The sequence below is a fragment of the Xenopus laevis genome, chromosome 5L (assembly GCF_017654675.1).
Source record: "Xenopus laevis strain J_2021 chromosome 5L, Xenopus_laevis_v10.1, whole genome shotgun sequence".
NCBI classification, from domain to species: Eukaryota; Metazoa; Chordata; class Amphibia; order Anura; family Pipidae; genus Xenopus; species Xenopus laevis.
The window spans coordinates 8,296,860-8,317,647 of record NC_054379.1 but is presented as its reverse complement, the minus strand read 5'-3'; the positions used below and the strand labels follow the sequence as shown (position 1 = coordinate 8,317,647).

Here is a 20,788-nt window from a genome sequence, read left to right as displayed (position 1 = left end):
GCGTGTAACATTTAGTAATAATAATTACGGGAACACTCAAGAACAGCAAAAATACACTCAGTTGTTTGAAAGAATTTTCTTTTTTTTGCATGACTTTCTGTTTAACATCTTTCTCTCATCATTAACTCCCAGTTGGTAAAATGTTTAATTTACAGGGCCAAAAAAAATCAAAAAGCAAAACACCCCCTCCTACACACAACTTGAAAGGAAAAGGTCACATAATTGTTTAGAAAAAAACTAAAGCTTATAAAGGATTAGGGTAGAAATGATTTTTCTCATGTTTGTGGCTGCAGTGTCAGCCTGGATGTACAGAAGCTTTGTAGCCACCCAAGCGGATTTTGATCACCTACATTAGTTGATCAGGCTATAAGGTCCCATCATTTCCTATAAAAAAAAATTCACAAAGCTATAATTTTTCTTAGACACAATTTTCTTTAAACTTTCCACCAAGGCCAATGTGCTTCCAGACCCTCATATGCCCCTCCCTCCTGGCTTGGTTTTACCATTGATTGGGAGAGCAACAGATCCATGGCCTTATGTTGTCCTCTGAACAACCCTCTATCTGATATCAATCTAGAACTCAATTGTTTTTGAACCATGCATGGGCCAGTCAACTTCTGACAAGCCAACCATGTCTATGGATACCTTTACACTAAAGATCCTAGGCACCAAACCGATTTATTCATTTATTCATATATATGAAGCCTTTATTCAGCCTAATGTTTTGGAAGAGGTTATCAGTCAGCCACACACAGAAATGGTACTCAATGATATGGAACTATAGGAAGCCAACGTAGGAGGTGTGGTTCTCCACCATTGTAACTCTCGGCATTTGTCTAACTCAAGAACTAAAGGTAAAGATGACAATTTGTGAGGCACCCCCCAGTATCTCACCGGATAAACTAGCAAGCAAGGAAACATCTAGCTCAGGCTCACTCATGGGTGTTTCATTTTACCCAGAATTGGATCATATTATTCAGAAGCCCAATTTCCAGGTTATAAGACTATAACTGTAATTGCCCCCCCCTGGATAAAGAATTCTGGCCATACATGTGAATGACCAAAGCCTGGTTTGACCAGTGACCTAATAAAACATAGTTAAGGAACATATGCCTGAGGAACACCTGAGGTTTGTTTTGTTTACAGTTAGGCCTAAGCCACCAAACTGAACAAATGCAAAAATGTAAGACTGGATTATCTAACTGGTCAGAGTACGGTGGGATGGAAATACAGGATGGTACATCCCAAGAACTCTTTGTGGGCTTACAGTTAGGCAAAAGCCACCAAAAACAGCTAGGCCAAAGCCACCAAACTCAACAAGTGCAAAAATCTAAGACTGTCTAACTGGTCAGAGTATGGTGGGATGGAAATACAGGATGGTACATCCCAAGAACTCTTTGGGGGCTTACAGTTAGGCCAAAGCCACCAAAACCAACTAGGCCAAAGCCACCAAACTCAATGAATGCAAAAATTTAAGACTGGATTATCTAACTGGTCAGAGTACGGTGGGATGGAAATACAGGATGGTACATCCCAAGAACTCTTTGTGGGGAAAACTAAGAATGTCAGAGTAACAAATAGTCATTATATACATAAGGGTTGTCCAACTTACTGTCCTCCTGATGTTCAGATGCAGCTCCCAGCAAACTGAGCATAATTTATGTGCCTTTAGATTGTGGCCCCAGACTTTCTGCATAGCAAAGGGTCCCTATTTTTTTCCCAGGCCTGCAGAACTCTCAGGTGACCAAGGAACATTGTGTAGCCGATGTTGCAACATAAAAATCCCTACCAATCTAAACATGCACTGCAAGCACTTTACATTCAGCAAAGAATCTCTCGAAATGTTGGCCAAATGTTCAGCGAGTGTATACATTGTGAAATCAAATCAAAGGCAGGAAGCTGTAATGATCTCACCAAATGGATATTAAACGGTTATAACCCAACAACTTTTTGGCAGGAGATACAATCTGTGCTTTTAAAAACAGCCCCCGTCATTTGAAATAAAAATATAAAAAAAAAAAATCCACTAAGCAAAACGGTTAAAAAGAAGGGCAGATGTTGCACGAATCTATTTACATTGTGCGAGAGCACTAAATCCAGGCAAAGTGATTCCAGATCATAGAATTTTTTTTCTCCCAGGCATTCGTCCCCATTGCATAATGTGAAAGAGCTTTTAATTCCATAATTACACGGATCTTTTAAAAGTGCTGTAAAAAAATGTAAGCATATTTTTTTCTAGCACCCACCCCATTTCGGTGACATCAGTGATTAATTTGCACGATATGTCAAAAGTACGGCATTCCAATTAATGAAACAACAGGCATATGTCTGAGCCGGGCCTCCTACTGAGCATATGGGGAATCTGGACTCATTCACATCGACATCAATCAATTTCATTTGAATGTATATTCTATAAATACAGGCTTCGTTACTTAGGGCTCCACCTTGAAATTAAAGTCTTGTAAACAGTGGTATTCGAAGATCATTTGCAACTGGTCTTTATTCCTTCTTCTTTGCAGCTTTCTAATTATTTTACTTTTTGTTGCAAGTAGACTTTTACCTGGTGGCTAGGGGGAAAAAAAACAACTCCTTTTTGACACAATCAGTTGGCCCTTAGGTAAAAAAGGGTACAAATGCTATCTAACTGCCTAATATTACTATACAGGTATAGGAACTGTTACCCAGAATGCTGGATAAGGGATCTTTCCATAATTTGGACCTACATACATTAAGTCCACTAAAAAAAAAGAATTTAAACATTAGTTAAACCCAATAGGCCTGTTTTACCTCCAATAAGAATTAAGAATATTTTAGCTGGGATTAAGTACAGGTATAGGATCCCTTATCCGGAAACCCGATATCCAGAAAGCTCCGAATTACGGAAAGGCCATCTCCCATAGACTCTATTTTAATGAAATAATTAAAATTTTTAAAAATGATTTCCTTTTTCTGTGTAATAATAAAACAGTCGCTTGTACTTGATCCCAACTAAGATATAATTAATCCTTATTGGAAGCAAAACCAGCCTATTGGGTTTATTTCATGTTTACATGATTTTCTAGTAGACTTAAGGCATGAAGACCCAATTACGGAAAGATCTATTATCCAAAAAAAAACCAGGTCCCGAGCATTCTGGATAACAGGTCCCATACCTGTATTATTATTAAAGAGGAAAACGGAATTTATGTTTAAAATTTTTAATTATTTGATTAATTAAGTCTATGGGAGACGGCCTTCAGGATAACGGATCTCATACACGTAATATAATTTTTTTTTACGGATAAGATTGAAACTACAGATTAAGCTGAAACCATGAGTCTGTCTTTGACTCGTAGAAACCATTTTCTTTAGGATCACAGTCATTTAGTCCCTCCCTCAGCTTGTACCTTTGTGATGGATTGTGAGACTTAAAGTCCCTGTGCTTATCAGAGATTCTGGGCACCACCTACTATGGAAAACAGAGGGACTTCAAGTGCCAATATCAGTCACTTCACAAAGACATCAGGTGAGGGAGGGGTTGAGTGACTCTTCGAGCCTAAGGGGGTGGGAGAAAAGAACCTACAATTCAGAGATAGATATGATTTCATTTCAATCTGTGGAATCATGTACGTTGTGCAATTATGTCTGATATTTCAGATAGGGTTTCTGAACCTTTTTAACTTAAGCCCAACAGGAATGAACTCAAGTCTAAAAAGGCAGCATTTTCCCTTTAATGATAGACTAGAAGACAAATAGGAACGGTTTCAAAAGAAAGGTTCAAGGGAAATTAGAATATTTACCCAATTTTACTAACCTACAACAACTAGCATTGGGCAGTCTGTCTAAAGTAGAATGTTGATAGTAAATGCCCAATTGGTTATTATTGGTTAGTGGAACACATATTAGACCAAGATGTTATTACAAAGGTGCTAGAGTCAAGAGTCTGTCTATGATATTTTTGGCAGTGAGTGGGAAACTCTTGCTCAGAACTGCTTCAGTTTCTCAGCACAAGCAACTGAGAAAATACCCAAGTTCTGTAATCCAAAGACGTCTATTCTATTCAACAAAACACCATGCAAAAATCCATGAAGGCTAGAGTATGAAGAGCTAAAAGTAGGCAACAAGTCCTTCACAATGCAAAACATGCAATAAAGGTGCCTACAAAGAGAAGATATTCCCATGCTTCATGCTGCACATATCACACTGCCTTAAAACCAAAAATAAGAGACTGAAGCCTTAACTTGAGGAATTTTAGGTGGAGCTGTGTAAATGGCTACTTCATATGCCTGTGGCCAACTGTGCATCCAGAACCACACAGATAAAGCCTTTAAATTCAGTCATAAAATCAGAATTGCAGAAAGTCTTGGATATCATCAGTGCAAGATATCGGAATGTGGCTTTTTACATGGAATTTAACAGTTGAGTTAGTTATGAAAGGTCTGTGGTGGTAGAATTATGGCATAAATGTTGGTATTTAGTAAAAAAACAAACAAAATTATCGTTGTAAAAGAAAGGACCATACCATGCTTTTATTTTACTCCGCTTTTTACACAATTATTCTGGCGTAAAAGATTTTACTCAGTTTTATAACTTGCCCCACAGAAACCAATCAGCAGTTCACGTTTTATGGTTTTAATAATAATAATAATAATAATAATAAAGAGCAAAGCTTTGGTTGGTTATTGGGTTAGAGAACACTCCTTATATTGTTGACAATCCTGAAATCATCACTACAGTAATATTAAAAGCTCAATTCACCTTCCACAGATTTTCATGACAATCACATGGACCATACCATTCGATTTATTGCTCGAAAATCCATCCTTCGAAATGCAGCACAATGGTGAGTATACACCCTCTTTCTATAATGTACAAAACAAGATGCAAAATTCACAGAGCAAGAGCATCTGAACAACCCAAGCCTGATCCTTAAAGGAGAACTTAACCCCCCCAATAAGAAAAGTGGATACCTACTACCCTAGATAGTCCTTCCACTCTGCTTCCCCGCCCCCCACATAGTTCATTACCCCTGAAAGTCTCCCAAATCTTCTTTGGATCCTCTTCCTACCCTTTGGCAATTCACGGCACTTTGGCCCATGTTTTGAACTGGAAGACTGCTCCAACTGTGCATGCGCCAATACAGAGCTGCCTTACAGATGAAGACTGAAGATCTGGAAGATGGCGCCCATGAGCTCCACTGCGCTTACTCTGCACCGATATGTGAGTAATGTATTTGGGACACTTGTAGGGGTAATGAACTATGCAAGGGAGGGGGAAGTAGGTATGGGGCTTTTCTTATTGGGGGTTTAGTTCTCCTTTAATGTCTCCAGGATTCTGTTCGACACAGATTCAACGGAATCATTGTGCCTGGCTAAACGAAATCCTTAAAACCATGTGACTTTTCGTCAAAAATAAAGGAAACAAAAAAAATGACTTCCCTCGAAGTAGGGCCGACTCTTTCACAAAGAATTTGGGGGTTCTGCTGAAACCCAAAATAATGGATTCCGTGCATCCCCAATACATTTGTGACCTTTAATTTTACCATGATGTTCTCTAGGGGCGCAAACCCACAATGGAGAAACATTGATCTACTTTGTTTGCATGTGACTAACAGCCTTCTTAGACCTCCAGGCAAAACACTGAGCTGAAGAGGATCCAAAAGTGTCAGAACTGGGTGCAAATAAAAGTAGCACACATTTCTAGTTCAAACTAGGCACTGTTTAATGGCTTTTTCCGAGCTCTTAGCAGGAAAACATATGGCATCTTATAAATTGCCCGAGATGCGGTTTTTATGAGTGAGACTTAACATTTTTATTCCTTACAAAAATCAAACCAAACCACCAATAGCTGATTTATACGGCAGTTCCTAGAAAACTGCAGCAAAACAACCATTTTATGAGTCGTAAAACAATATTTGAAAGGGAAATAAAAAAAAAAAAGGGCAAGTGGAGGATTTTATGATTATGTACGCACGGGGAACACAGCAGCAATCCATAACGTTTTTAAGCAAACAATAGGGAAAGTATTTGAGATGATTGCAGTGTTCTAGAAAACAACGAAGAAGAAAAGTGGATTGAAACCAACTTTCAGGAGGCCCTTTATAGAGACCATTACACCTTTAAGCCAAATAACAATATTCTAAATTATGTGGAGCAAATTGTTGTGAAAACAAGCTAGCAAGCAAAGTCTATGGTAGGAAGCGCCAACGATAAGGGCATTTATCAACAAGCGGAGGCCATAAAGGAAAACTAAATATTACAAATAAGTTCCTAATGGTCTGCCTTTACCTCCTATCCTGAAACACCATGTCCATTCTAACAGTGTGTATTTTGATTAAGATCGAGTCTATGGTATATGGCCTTTGCGTACTTTGGAGCTTTCTGGATAATAGATACCATACCTGTATACAATATCTACATGTTTAGCTCCAGAAACATGAGGTTTTTGGTATTTTCCTTAAAGGGATACTGTCATGGGAAAAAAAAATTTTTCAAAATGAATCAGTTAATAATGCTGCTCCAGCAGAATTCTGCACTGAAATCCATTTCTCAAAAGAGCAAACAGATTTTTTTTATATTCAATTTTGAAATCTCACATGGGGCTAGACATATTGTCAATTTCCCAGCTACCCCTGGTCATGTGACTTGTGCCTGCACTTTATTAGAGAAATGCTTTCTGGCAGGCTGCTGTTTTTACTTTTCAATGTAACTGAATGTGAAAAAATAAAGGAAACAAAAAAATTACTTCCCTCGAAGTAGGGCCGACTCTTTCACAAAGAATTTGGGGGTTCTGCCGGATCCCAAAATAATGGATTCGGTGCATCCCCAATACATTTGTGACCTTTAATTTTACCATGATCTTTTCTAGGGGCGCAAACCCACAATGGAGAAACATTGATCTACTTTGCTTGCATGTGACAAACCACCTTCTTAGACCTCCAGGCAAAACACTGAATGTGTCTCAGTGAGACATGGGTTTTTACTATTGAGTGTTGTTCTTAGATCTACCAGGCAGCGGTTATCTTGTGTTAGGGAGCTGCTATCTGGTTACCTTCCCATTGTTCTTTTGTTTGGCTGCTGGGGGGAAAGGGAGGGGGTGATATCACTCCAACTTGCAGTACAGCAGTAAAGAGTGATTGAAGATTATCAGAGCACAAGTCACATTACTTGGGGCAGCTGGGAAATTGACAATATGTCTAGCCCCATGTCAGATTTAAAAACTGAATATAAAAAAATCTGCTTCCTCTTTTGAGAAATGGATTTCAGTGCAGAATTCTGCTGGAGCAGACGTATTAACTGATTTATTTTGAAAAAAATTTTTTTTCCAATGACAGTATCCCTTTAAGGAAACCCATGTAATGTTGTGCATAGAAGATTTACAGCCCTTACAGCACTCCTATAGACTAGGATTAAATGAACAGCATCCCACAGCTTGCATTGGAGCACACATATGGAATTTTTGATTTTTTTTATACTGATACATTTTGTTGCTTGGATGTTCATGATTCAGCTTGTCCAACCCTAATTGCCTTCATCTCTGAGTGATTCGTATGACTTCTAGAGGAGCGGATGAATTTATCCTGATTTTATAAAGGAAAGACCCAACCCTGAGCTTTTAACTCCAACATAAATTTGAAGACCTCAAAGGATAAGATTATTAAACCAATCAATATGACTTGAAGAACAAGAAATGTGGCCCAGCCAGCCATATGGACAGCTTTATCCATGTTTCTGTTCTCTCGGTATCCCATATGAAGCAATCAGATATTTGCTTAATTTCTGAAGACCATCGTATAGACGGTACTCACTGGTAAGCCTTAAGCAAAAGAAACCTTGATCAAACCTTGTAGGGGTTATTGGCTTCTTCCAAATAGTATAGTTTCAACATTTATATGTTGACCGCCGACTGTACATGTGTTCCGACTGTACATGTGTTCTCTTCATAGGCACTCACCCTATGGTCCTTCACAACCTTTTTTTTTTTTTAAATTGTGTTGCACAACTAGGTGCTGCAGAAGCATTCTTGGACCATGCAGAATACTTAGATATGGTACCTGATCCATCGTGATAAGGCCATGGGGAGACTCCGGTCCGGTCAATAAAGGAAGGTCCTGGCAGAACATTCCCAACAGGAGTGAAACTTCCTTCATACTTCTCCAGCAACACACCAGCACCATCTGGGCAGTCACACTGCATGATGTCCCCTCGCTCCCTATAGAAGGACAGAAAATACAAGAGATCCACACAAAATTACTAAAATGTTCCTATCACATACATCCTATGGTTTATTTTATGCTCAAGACATTCATTTCATAGATGTATATATTTTTTAGTGTGGCCACCATGTTATATGGTGTTAATGGGTGGGCTGAACACAAGTATGGTTGACTTGATTGGGAGAATGTCTTGAGAGCACTGTGAGGTGAAGTCAAATGTTTCCACAGGTATTTATTTATATCTGAATACACAATCATTTTATGTAAGAAGAGTCTACTGGCTCCCATTCCTTCAACGACATTTTCAAATCAAAGGCTATTAATGGGTGGGCTAAACATTAATATGGTTGGTCTGGAGTGAGTGTCTTGAGTGCATTTTGAGGGCAGGTCTAGAGTGTCCATTTTTGTAGTTAACAAAAGGAACATAGGATTCTGCTGCCTCCCACAACTTGCACTACAGCTTAAAATCCATAGATCATGGGGTACTTCTAATGGCATAACTAGAGTTATTGGACCTAAATCATGTTCAACTTTGTGAATGGGCCATATCTCAAACATGTGCTGAAACTGGCAGCACCCTACTGTGCCCTGCTTTACATCCCAGGGCCTACTTTACCCCAGAGGCCCCTCTATAGTTACACCCTGGGGTACTTCATTACTCTCTCTGTCCTCTTCTTATTGAGCAAGAACTTAGTAAACAACTCAGTTTAATGAAAGCACTACTCCCTCCCTTTACAATGTCTATAATTAAAGACCCTGTTTTTAAATAGGATTTACACAAAAAAATCAAATAGTTAAATAAAAAAACACTACATTAATGGTCCAAGAGTTTGTACTGTATATCACATGCATTTCTATCATGCATTTGGATGTAAGCTCATTTATCTGGAATGTAAATAGGAAACATTTAAAATGGACAAAAATGCATGTACTCATGAAATGGCCACACTCCAAACATTATAGATGTGAAAGCTTTTATACGCCAATATATGAATTTGGGGTTTGGTAAATTTGATGAAGCTATAACTTCCAGTGGAGGTTATCGAGGGAAGTGTTTAGTCCTGGTCTGAAACCCTACAGAAAGAAATTTAAATAAAGTACCAGATCTGTGCTGCTTTAAATGCTCTCTGTGCTTTTTAAGGAAACTGCAACGTTAGCCTGTGGTAGACTTTTTTGGTCATAGTTTTGATGGCCATTGCCCAAAGAGACTTTTAACCCTGCCTGATAGATGTCTGGGTGCTTAGTGGCCAGATATTGACCTGACGGGTTATAATGAGGCCCCCATGTATGGTCCAATGAGCTGCCAACCCAGTGGGCCAAATCCACAGCTTACGAGCCTAAAGAGCCCAGTGTGCCCAGCCACATTGCCTTTTTTCTAGCCCACATGCCCGTGCTGCCATCAATAACCCCCACACCAATCAATCTATACTCCTGAACTACCTTCACTACTTGAAATCCAAAAATATCATCTGGTGTTTCCCTCAGCCATGCAGATATCCCTTCTTCTTACTGAGTGGGCTTCCAATCAATGAACCTTTCCTCCAGTCAAACTCCTCATCTCCAAACCAAAGTTATCCTCTGTTCTGCAAGACTCTTTCTACAACCACTTGGAGTGCTAACAAGAGGTCACTATGATTAAATAAATCTTTACCTTATTGCTTATTGGTGGGATCCTAGAGGTCAGCTCATTCTACTCACCAACAAAAGAACAAACTACTTCTTGACCCACCAGGAACCTCTAAACCCCTCTCATTACCAGCAATCATGTCTCTATAAACCAATACCGGGAATTCTAAGATGATTATCACCCAAGGTTGAAATTGATAGAATGTTGATGGCAAGATTTTGGGTTCCAGAATAAATCTCAAGAAAGAGGCAGAATGGACAAGAGGGTTCTTGTGTCCTTAACAAGCCCCTAGACCCCCTGCTATAATCATTACAACTCCATCCTGGTTCAAGTCGCCCAACAGAAAGGCAGAACACTCAGTTTTTCTTGGCCAGAAACTCAGTAATGATCTGAGAATATCATTCAATGTCAATGGAAGACTGACACGTCCCTGGAATGTTGCTTTCAAAAGGAGGCAAGTATGGACTGAATCCAGGCAAATGAAAGCATAAAAAAGATCTGGACTCTAAGACTGTTCACATTTATAGTTATTTAAAATGTATGAACCTGGCTAAGGAGAGCGAAACATTCCCTCTATTATATGCAATGAGAAACCATAAAATATCAGCCAACGCACAAAGGGCAATAAATATATTTTTGCTCATGATAGCCCTCCCTAGATTGTCTGGGAAAGAAAAACTTGTATCACTGCCCAGTCGGGAACCAAATAAGTTCAACTCAACTGGTGAATATCTCTGTCTGTATGAATCCACATATCTATTTGTCTTCTATTTATCATAAATTAATCATCTATGCATCTATCTATATCCATTTCTCTATCCATCCATCTATTTGTCATCAATCTATCCATTATCTATCATCCATCTATCCATCCATTATCTGTCTATTATCTATCCATCTATCAAATATCTATGTATCCATCTAACATCCATCTATCTATCCATCATCTATCCATTATCCATCATCCACCATCCATCCATGATCCATCTATAATCCATATACAGTGGTGTGAAAAACTATTTGCCTCCTTCCTGATTTCTTATTCTTTTGCATGTTTGTCACACAAAATGTATTTGACCATCAAACACATTTAATTATTAGTTATTATTAGTTATTATGTTATCTTTGACTAATAGTTAACGGTTTTTGATGAGCAGAAACATTTAAGTGTGACAAACATGCAAAAGAATAAGAAATCAGGAAGGGGGCAAATAGTTTTTCACACCACTGTATCCATCATCCATCTATAATCCATATATCCATCATCCATCTATAATCCATATATCCATCATCCATCTATAATCCATATATCCATGATCCATCTATAATCCATATATCCATCTATAATCCATATATCCATCATCCATCTATCCATCTATTATCCATATATCCATCCATCATCCATCTATAATCCATATATCCATCATCTATCTTTCCATCTATAATCCATATATCCATCATCCATCTATAATCCATATATCCATCCATCATCCATCTTTCCATCTATAATCCATATATCCATCATCCATCTATAATCCATATATCCATCATCCATCTTTCCATCTATAATCCATATATCCATCATCCATCTATCATGCATCTATCCATCTATAATCCATATATCCATCATCCATCCATCGTCCATCTATAATCCATATATCCATCATCCATCCATCGTCTATCTATAATCCATCTATCCATCTATAATCCATATATCCATCATCCATCTTTCCATCTATAATCCATATATCCATCCATCATCCATCTATCCATCTATAATCCATATATGCATCATCCATCCATCATCCATATATAATCCATATATCCATCATGCATCTATCCATCTATAATCCATATATCAATCATCCATCTATCCATCTATAATCCATATATGCATCATCCATCCATCATCCATCTATAATCCATATATCCATCATCCATCTATAATCCATATATCCATCATCCATCTATAATCCATATATCCATCATCCATCTATAATCCATATACCCATCATCCATCTATAATCCATATATCCATTATCCATCTATAATCCATATATCCATCTATAATCCATATACCCATCATCCATCCATTATCGGTCTATCTATCTATATATTATCCATCCTCCATCCGTCTATCATCTGTCCATTATCCATCCATAATCCATCTTTTATCTGTCTATTATCTATCCATCATCTATCTAGTTATCTATCTATCATTCATTCATCATCTATCTATATCATTTATTGTCTATCACCTTTCATTTATCTATCTATAATTTATCTATCCATTTTAATTAACCAATAGGGTTTTATTTTTACTTCTCACGCTAAACAGTAGAATCTGTGAAACTGAAAGGACCTTCCTTTTCCCACTTTTTGGTTCACAATTGTGGGAGAAGGAGAAGGCAGTTAATCAAGTTACCCTTCCACCGATATAACCACTGTATAATGAGCCACAACTTATATTTAAATAAAAAAAACTCAAAACAAATTCATATATAAATGCCCATAGTTCTCTAGCAATTGCCATTTTTATTTCTAGTTTTCAAGATAATTAGGAGTTATGACACTGCAAATATAATTTACTGAATTAACGGTGCCAACTTCTGTTCATTTTGGCCAACTGGACACAGTCAGTAGAAAATTAAGTTAGCAAGTAAGGGGACATCTTGCAGACCAGTTAAATGACTCTTCTCTGCTCACTAACTTCATGTTGAGAACAGCCAGTCTAAAACAAGGGCACCCCAGGCAAGTCTATACGGCCTATGGCAAACAGGTCACTGTGAGTGTCTATGCACTAGAAGTCAACTCTCCTTCAGGGCTGTTAAGCCGCTGCATCTTGATACATTGTTTCAGGAGTCAGAGCCAGCAGTACAGGAAATATAAGCAGCCGTACAGACACTGCTCTCAATAGCAATTACATTTACGAATGACTTTAAAACCAGTGCCAGTATGTAATGAATGTATATGGGAACGTTCCCGTTTATATGGAAGTCTAGCCATTTATACAGCACGCCGTCTGATTTTTATTCCCCTTGTAATGTTTGTAGCTTTCTTTGAACTACTACTGAGCCGCTGACTTAAGTGCAGAGAAATGCGCTTCCCCTGCCTGCTACAAAGTGGCACTGACAATCTAATTTATGTTTCCTACTAACAAGTGATGGAAAATCTGACGTGTAGATATACGTGTGACTGACATGCCATTTCCAATAATAACATGATTTTAAAGGGGTGCTTCACTTTTAAGTTAACTTTTAGTATATTATAGAATTGGTCTTCATTATTTTTTTTTTTATATAGTTTTTTTAATTACTTGCCTTTTTTTTCTGTCTCTTTCCAACTTTCAAAAGGGGGTCACTGACCCCCTCTTAAAACGGATGGTTACAAATGTATGGTTATTGCTACTTTTTATTACTCCTCTTTCTATTCAGGCCTCTCCTATTCATATTCCAGTCTCTTATTTAAATCAATGCATGGTTGCTAGGGGAATTTGGATCCTAGCAACCAGATGGCTGAAACTGGAGCGCTGCTGAATAAAAAGCTAAATAACTCAAAAACCACAAATAATAAAAAATGAAACCAACTGCAAATTGTCTCAGAATCTCACTCTCTACGTCATACTAAAAGTTAACCCAAAAATGAAGAGTCCCTTTAAAGGAGAAGGAAAGGTACCAAAGCAGTTTATTGTTAATAGATTAGCCACAATAGTGCAAGCTATTACACTAGTTATTCTGCAGAATGCTTTACCATACCTGAGTAAACGGCTCTAGACACTGTTTGTTTAGGATAGCAGCTCCCATATCAGCTTGTTGTGACTTTATTTCCTGCCTGAGTTTCCCTGCTCAGTCGTTGCTCTGGGCTCAGATTACAGCAGGGAGGGGAGGAGGGACGGAGGATCAAACTGAGCATGCTCAAGCCCTGCCCTGGAGGTTTAAGCTGAAAACAGGAAGTCTAATACAGAAGCCCATGAGTACACAATAGAAGGAAAGAAATGTGCTGTTTCTTTTGACAGAGGACTCAGAGCAGAATTACTTGAGGGTTTACTGGTGTATTTATATAGACCTTTCTGATAAAGCTTACTTCCATTTAAGCTTTCCTTCTCCTTTAAAGGGGAAGGAAACCTAGTTGGCGCAAAAACCCTCCCCCCCTCCTGTGTGTTGCCCACCCTCCCTCCTCCCCCCTGGCCTACCCGTCCCGCTGGGCAAATGCCCCTAACTTGTTACTTACCCTTCTGCACAGGTCCTGTCCAGGGAGTTCACAGACGACATCTTCTTCCAGGCGATCTTCTTCCTGCTTTGAACGGCGTTTTGGCGCATGCGAAGTAGGAGCATTTCGCCGGTACGGATCTACTGCGCATGCGCCAAAAGTCACGATGTACTTTTGGCGCATGCGCAGTAGATCATACCGGCGAAATGCTCCTACTGCGCATGCGCCAGTCAAAGCAGGAAGAAGATTGCGTGGAAGAAGATGTCGTCTGTGAACTCCATGGACTGGACCTGCGCAGAAGGATAAGTAACAAGTTAGGGGCATTTGCCCAGCGGGACGGGTAGGCCAGGGGGGAGGAGGGAGGGTGGGCAACACACGGGAGGGGGGAGGGTTTTTGCGCCAACTAGGTTTCCTTCCCCTTTAAGGGGAAATATACCCTATTGATAGAAAATGCAGATCTTCTAATTACTTGGCCTTAGAGGGGAACAAACCAATGTCGAATCACTGATAGGTGCCAAGTTGTTAAGTACCCCAGCCCTCCACTTCTTCAAAAATACACCGACCCAGGGTACATTTCTTTTATTGTGCCAGTGTCTCAGGAATCACCTGTGCTGCCCAGGGTATGAGCGAGCTTTACCATACCTGAGTGAACCACTCTAGAAGCTTTCTCTGTTTGTTTAGGATAGCAGCTGCCATATTAGCTTGGTGTGACATCACTTCCTGCCTGAGTCTCTCCCTGCTCACTCATAGCTCTGGGCTCAGATTACAGCAGTGAGGAGAGGAGCAAACTGAGCATGCTCAAGCCCTAGCCCTGGAGGTTTAAGCTGAAAACAGGAAGTCTGATACAGAAGCCCATGAGTACACAATAGAAGGAAAGAAATGTGCTGTTTCTTTTGACAGAGGACTCAGAGCAGCATTACTTTGAGAGTTTACTAGTGTATTTATATAGACCTTTCTGATAAAGCTTACTTACTTTTAGCCTTTCCTTCTCCTTTAAGAAAGCAATATATATACACACACACACACACATATATATTTATATATACATTTTTAATGAGACCCATGCTCCCTTGCTGCACAGAGCCAGTACATCAACTGCTGTCTTATTCTATACAATGCGTATGGCAGGCTGTATTTCCCCGAAAAAAGCCCACATCACAAATCTGACATTGATTTACTATTATGTTCAATTTAAAATGCAATGGGGGAAATACACAGCTGCAAGACGTGCGGTACAGTTAAAATAAGAGAAATATGCCCTTAAATAATTCTATGGACCCTTCTGGCAAAGCCCAGTCTCACAGCACCACCCAGTGGGACTAAAGAATCACAACTATTTATAAGTTCTCTGTATTAAATACAGGAATGGGATAAGTTATCCGGAAACCTATTATCCAGAAAGCTCCGAATAATAGAAAGGCCGTCTCCCATAGACTCCATTTTATCCAAATAATTCAAATGTTTAGAAATTATTTCCTTTGCTGTGTAATAATAAAACAGTCGCTTGTACTTGATCCCAACTAAGATATAATTAATCCTTATTGGAGGCAAAACCAGCCTATTGGGTTTATTTAATGTTTATATGATTTTCTAGTAGACTTAAGGTATGAAGATCCAAATTATGGAAAGATCCGTTATCCAGAAAACTCCAGGTCCCGAGCATTCTGGATAACAGGTCCGATACCTGTACAGTGATCTCTTATATAGTGGTACTAAACCTGCCTAAAAATGTCCTATTTATATAGTGAACTTATTGCACGAGGCTAAAGTTTCAGCTTGTCAATAGCAGCAATGATCCAGGACTTCAAACTTGTCACAGGGGGTCACCATCTTGGAAAGTGTCTGTGACACTCACATGCTCAGTGGGCTCTGATTGGCTGTTGAGAAGCTAAGCTTAGGGCTCGTCACTAATTATCCAGCAGAAAATGAGCTTCCCTGGCTGTAATATAAGCTGATGCTACAGGTTTGCTGATTATTCAATTCTGATGCTAATTGCACTGGTTTCTATGCTGCCATGTAGTAATTATGTGTATTAATTACTAATCAGCCTTATATTGTGACATTTCTATTCTATGTGTACTGTATATTGTGAGTGGCTCCCTAAGCTCAGTAAGTGACAGCAGCACAGAGCATGTGAATCAGTGAATCAGCAGAAAAGAAGATGGGGAGCTACTGGGGCATCTTTGGAGACACAGATCTTTACTGCTAAAGGGTTGTGGTTGCCTTGGGCTGGTACAGAAGCACAAAACATCATGTACAACATTTCTAGCTACTTCTAGTTTAACTTTCCTTGTCCTTTAATTCTGCACCTTAACCAGATACCCAGGCAGATTACCCATGGACTGCCCACATGGTAATGGAAATCAGAAATAATGGAATCAGACACTTTCTGCCCAAACCCCATGGGTAACCGACTCAATGTAGGACTCTAGAGCAGGGTTTCTTAAATGGGGTTGTTCACCTTTAAATTAACTGTTAGTGTGACGTAGCTATTATGAGACAATTTGCAATTGGTTTTCATTTTTTATTATTTGTGGTTTTTTTTATTTAGCTTTTTATTCAGCAGCTCTCCAGTTGCAGCAGTCTGGTTGCTAGGGTACAAATTCCCCTAGCAACCATGCATTGATTTGAATAAGAGACTTGAATATGAATACGAGAGGGCAAGTAGCAATAACAATAGAGGAAAATATTTATCAAGGGGTGAATTTCAAATTGAAAAAACCTCGAAATTCTAATTAAAAAAGACCAACCGAAATTAAGTTGTTTTTTTTGGTCAAATAGGTCCGTTTTCGATCGAATAGGTCTGTATTCGGCCGAATTCGAATAATATGAATCGAAGGAACAGCGCATTCGATCTAATTCAAATCAACGTTTTTCCAAATAAAAACCTGATTTTTCAAAGTCCACCAATTGACTCCAAATAGGTTCTAGGAGGTCCCCCATAGGCTAAAACAGCAATTTGGCAGGTTTTAGATGGTGAATAGTCGAAGTTGAATTTTTAAAGAGACAGTACATGATAAATTTTCAATATTCAAATTTTTTTATTTTTTTCAAATTCGAATCCAATTTGTGCTATTCCCTAGTTCAAGTACACAAAAAATAGCTCGAAATTCGAATTATTTTCATTTAAAAATTAACCTCGACCTTTGATAAATCTGCCCCTAACTATGTAGCCTTACAAAGCATTTGTTTTTTAGATGGGGTCAGTGACTCCCATTTGAAAGCTGGAGAGAATCAGAAGAAAAAGACAAAATTCAAAAACTATCAAAAAAAAAAAAAAAAAGGGCACACCAAATCCAGGATTCGGTTCAGGATTCGGCCATTCAGCAGAGTTCAGATTCGGCCGAACGGAATCCTAATTTGCATATGCAAATTAGGGGCGGGGAGGGAAATCGAGCGACTTTTTGTCACAAAACAAGGAAGTAAAAAATGTTTTCACCACCCCTAAATTTGCATATGCAAATGAGAATTCCGTTCGGTATTCTGCTGAATATTTCATGAAGGATTCGGCCGAATCCAAAATAGTGGATTCGGTGCATCCCTAAAAAAAAAAAAAAGAGAGAGAAGAAAGAAATGAAGGCCAATTGAAAAGTTGCTTAGAATTAGTCATTCTATAACATACTTAAAGGAGAACCACCCTTTTAAAGGTTTGACATTTCCACCCTTTTTTCTTTATCCCCTGCAACATTAATGCTCCATCCTGTTCTAGACTGTAAGCTCCTGTGACCTGGACCTGGACAATTTGGATTAACACTCACTAAGCTGAATGTGTGAATGTATCTGCATTACACTATGGGGGGGGGGGTATAAACAGGAGTTTGCTCCAGGTCTTGTAACCCATAGCAACCAGACAGAAACCCAATAGACAGTGAATACGTAGCAATAACCTAAAGACAGAGAGTTGCTGACTAGCGATTAGAAGGATCTGGGTCAGCTGTTGCTGGATATGAAGCAGCAATAACATAAGTGGTGGATAATGACTATAATTACTCTAATGACACCCCGTTACCTCTCATTTCTGCGCACAGGGAGTTTGCTGGGACGGAGTCTTCTGGGAGGGGCTGGGAATGGAGCTGCTTCTGGAGTGTCCTGGGCTGAGAGAAGTAGTCGTTAGTGTCCCGGGGTTGGATCTCACTCATTATCATGTGTAATTGCGATGCGGCTTCTGGAAGAGAGAAACGAGGGCGCGGTCAGCCCCGGAGGAGGCGGAGCAACAGCTTTGCATTGGGTCACATGGGTCAGAGCAGCAGGGAAATAGGAAACAATTTGGGTTCAGCCCTGTAGGGTAACGTGGCACGACTAATTGGCCAATCCATAGGGAGCAAATAAATAAATGACCCCCCCCATAACTTCTGGGACAGGGTATTTATAGGGAAAATGTTCTCTTGATACAGTCACTTTTTTTGCAGAGCTCAGCAGAGAATAATAGAGCGGCGGGTTATGCAGCACAGGGAGGCCTAAATGCTCTTACTTTGTGAATGAGTGACCCATGTTTTTTCTAAAAAAAAAAAAAAATATATGGAATTACATAGAAATAACTTCCCAAAGCAGCTTGATTTATAGAGTGTAGCAAATCTCACAGAGAAGGGCCCTCCAGTAATGCTCTAATCAACTGCAGGGCCCTCCAGTATTGCTCTAATCAACTGCAGGGCCCTCCAGTATTGCTCTAATCAACTGCAGGGCCCTCCAGTATTGCTCTAATGAACTACAGGCCCTCCAGTATTGCTCTAATGAACTACAGGCCCTCCAGTATTACTATAATCAACTACAGGGCCCTCCTGTATTGCTCTAATGAATTACAGGCCCTCCAGTATTGCTGTAATCAACTACAGGCCCTCCAGTATTGCTCTTATCAACTGCAGGGCCCTCCAGTATTGCTCTAATGAACTACAGGCCCTCCAGTATTACTCTAATCAACTACAGGGCCCTCCTGTATTGCTCTAATGAATTACAGGCCCTCCAGTATTGCTCTAATGAACTACAGGCCCTCCAGTATTGCTCTTAACTGCAGGGCCCTCCAGTATTGCTCTAATCAACTGCCCCACTGACCTGGCCTTACCCCTATCTGCCTAAACTCTGCCACCAAACCAACTGAACCCTGTCCCTTTCCTTAAAGGGGTTGTTCCCCTTTAATTTGACGGTTAGTATGATTTAGAGAGTGAGATTCTGAGACAATTTGCAATTGGTTTTCATTTTTTTTTTATTATTTGTGTTTTTTGAGTTACTTTTTATTCAGCAGCTCTCCAGTTTGCAATTTCATCAGTCTGGTTGCTAAGGTCTGAATTACCCTAGCAACCATGCATTGATTTGAATAAGAGACTGGAATATGAATAGGAGAGGCCTGAATAGAAAGAGGAGTAATAAAAAGTAAAAATAACAATACATTTGTAGCCTGACAGAGCATTTGTTTTTTAGATGGGTCAAGTACAAATAATAATAAATGAAAACCAATTACAGATCGTTGCAGAATATCGCTCGCTACATCATACTAACAGTTAACTAAAGGTGAACAACCCCTTTACATAAGGTATGTGGGTTTGGATACCCAGTTATCAGCAATACCTAAAGCTAAAATATGAAATGCCCAAAACTTTTATTATTGCTCCCGTCTCCGTGCAAAGTGATCCTCGTCCTGATTCCAACACTCACTGCTGCTATTGTTTCTATTTCATAGAATTCTGCCACCCCCTGCTGGTGCCGTTTGGTATTTTCTTTCTGTAGACTGAAAACAGGCCTAAACACTTCATCTGTGCTGGTTATTGTGATCCATAATGCATCAGCATGTGTTAAAGGGGTTGTTCTCCTTTAAATTAACTGTTAGTGTGATGTAGAGAGGGATAATCAGACAATTTGCAGTTAGTTTCCCTTTTTTATTATTTGTGGTTTTTGAGTTATTTAGCTCTCCAGTTTGTAATTTCAGCCATCTAGTAATTAGGGTCCAAATTCTCCTAGCAACCATGCCCTGATTTGAATAAGAGACTGGAATATGAATAGGAGAGGCCTGAATAGAAAGAGGAGTAATAAAAAGTAACAATAACAATACATTTGTAGCCTTACAGAGCATTTGTTTTTAGACGGGGCCAGTGACCCCCTTTTGAAAGCTGGAAAGAGAAAACACGCAATTAATTAAAAAATAATAATAAAGACCAAATTAAATGTTGCTTAGAATCGGCCATTCTATAACATACTGAAAGTTAACTTAAAGGTGAAACACCCCTTTAAGGTGTTCTACACCTTCAAACACCTAGTTGTTTACAGATAGATCACCCGAAATAATTACTTTTTCCAATGACTTTCTATTTTCCATGTGTCACTATTTTTTTAAGTGTCATTTTTCACCTTCTAAAGCTGCTCTGGGAGGTGGGGGTCGCCGACCCTGTAAACTGTTCGAAATGGATACATTTAGTTGATACATTTCTTATGTTTGTCCCTGCTGAGCAAAATCTCTGGGTTTCATTAAAGGCAGCTGTTAGACTCGATACAATAGTTACTAATACTCCAGAGATGCTGCTGAGAAATGTGTCAACTAATTGTTGCAAAATTCAGTTTAAAAAAAAAAATCAGTTCAGATTCTGCACCTGAATTACTGAGCTGCCAGACTCAAACACCAGAGACACAACATTCAACTTTATACTTAGATTTTGGAATAAAACGGTAAAAAATAAATAATGGAAAGTAATTGAAAAAAGTCTTTATTTCTGGGGAACAATCTGAAAACAACTGAACTGAAAAAAGTGTTTGGAAGGTGAACAACCCCT

At 39.1% G+C, this 20,788-nt stretch overlaps 1 protein-coding gene across 2 annotated transcripts in view; it reads right to left on the bottom strand.

Moving 5' to 3' along the window:
* LOC108716087 (thyroid adenoma-associated protein homolog) overlaps positions 1 to 20,788 on the bottom strand; it is a 285,703-nt gene that overhangs the window by 226,377 nt on the left and 38,538 nt on the right. For both annotated transcript variants that reach the window (XM_041562504.1, XM_041562505.1), the window contains exons 20-21: positions 18,040 to 18,195; positions 8,033 to 8,190 (exon numbers count right to left, since the gene is read on the bottom strand). In XM_041562504.1, coding sequence (XP_041418438.1) covers positions 8,033 to 8,190; positions 18,040 to 18,195 — 314 coding nt within the window. The remainder of the gene's footprint in view (positions 1 to 8,032; positions 8,191 to 18,039; positions 18,196 to 20,788) is intronic.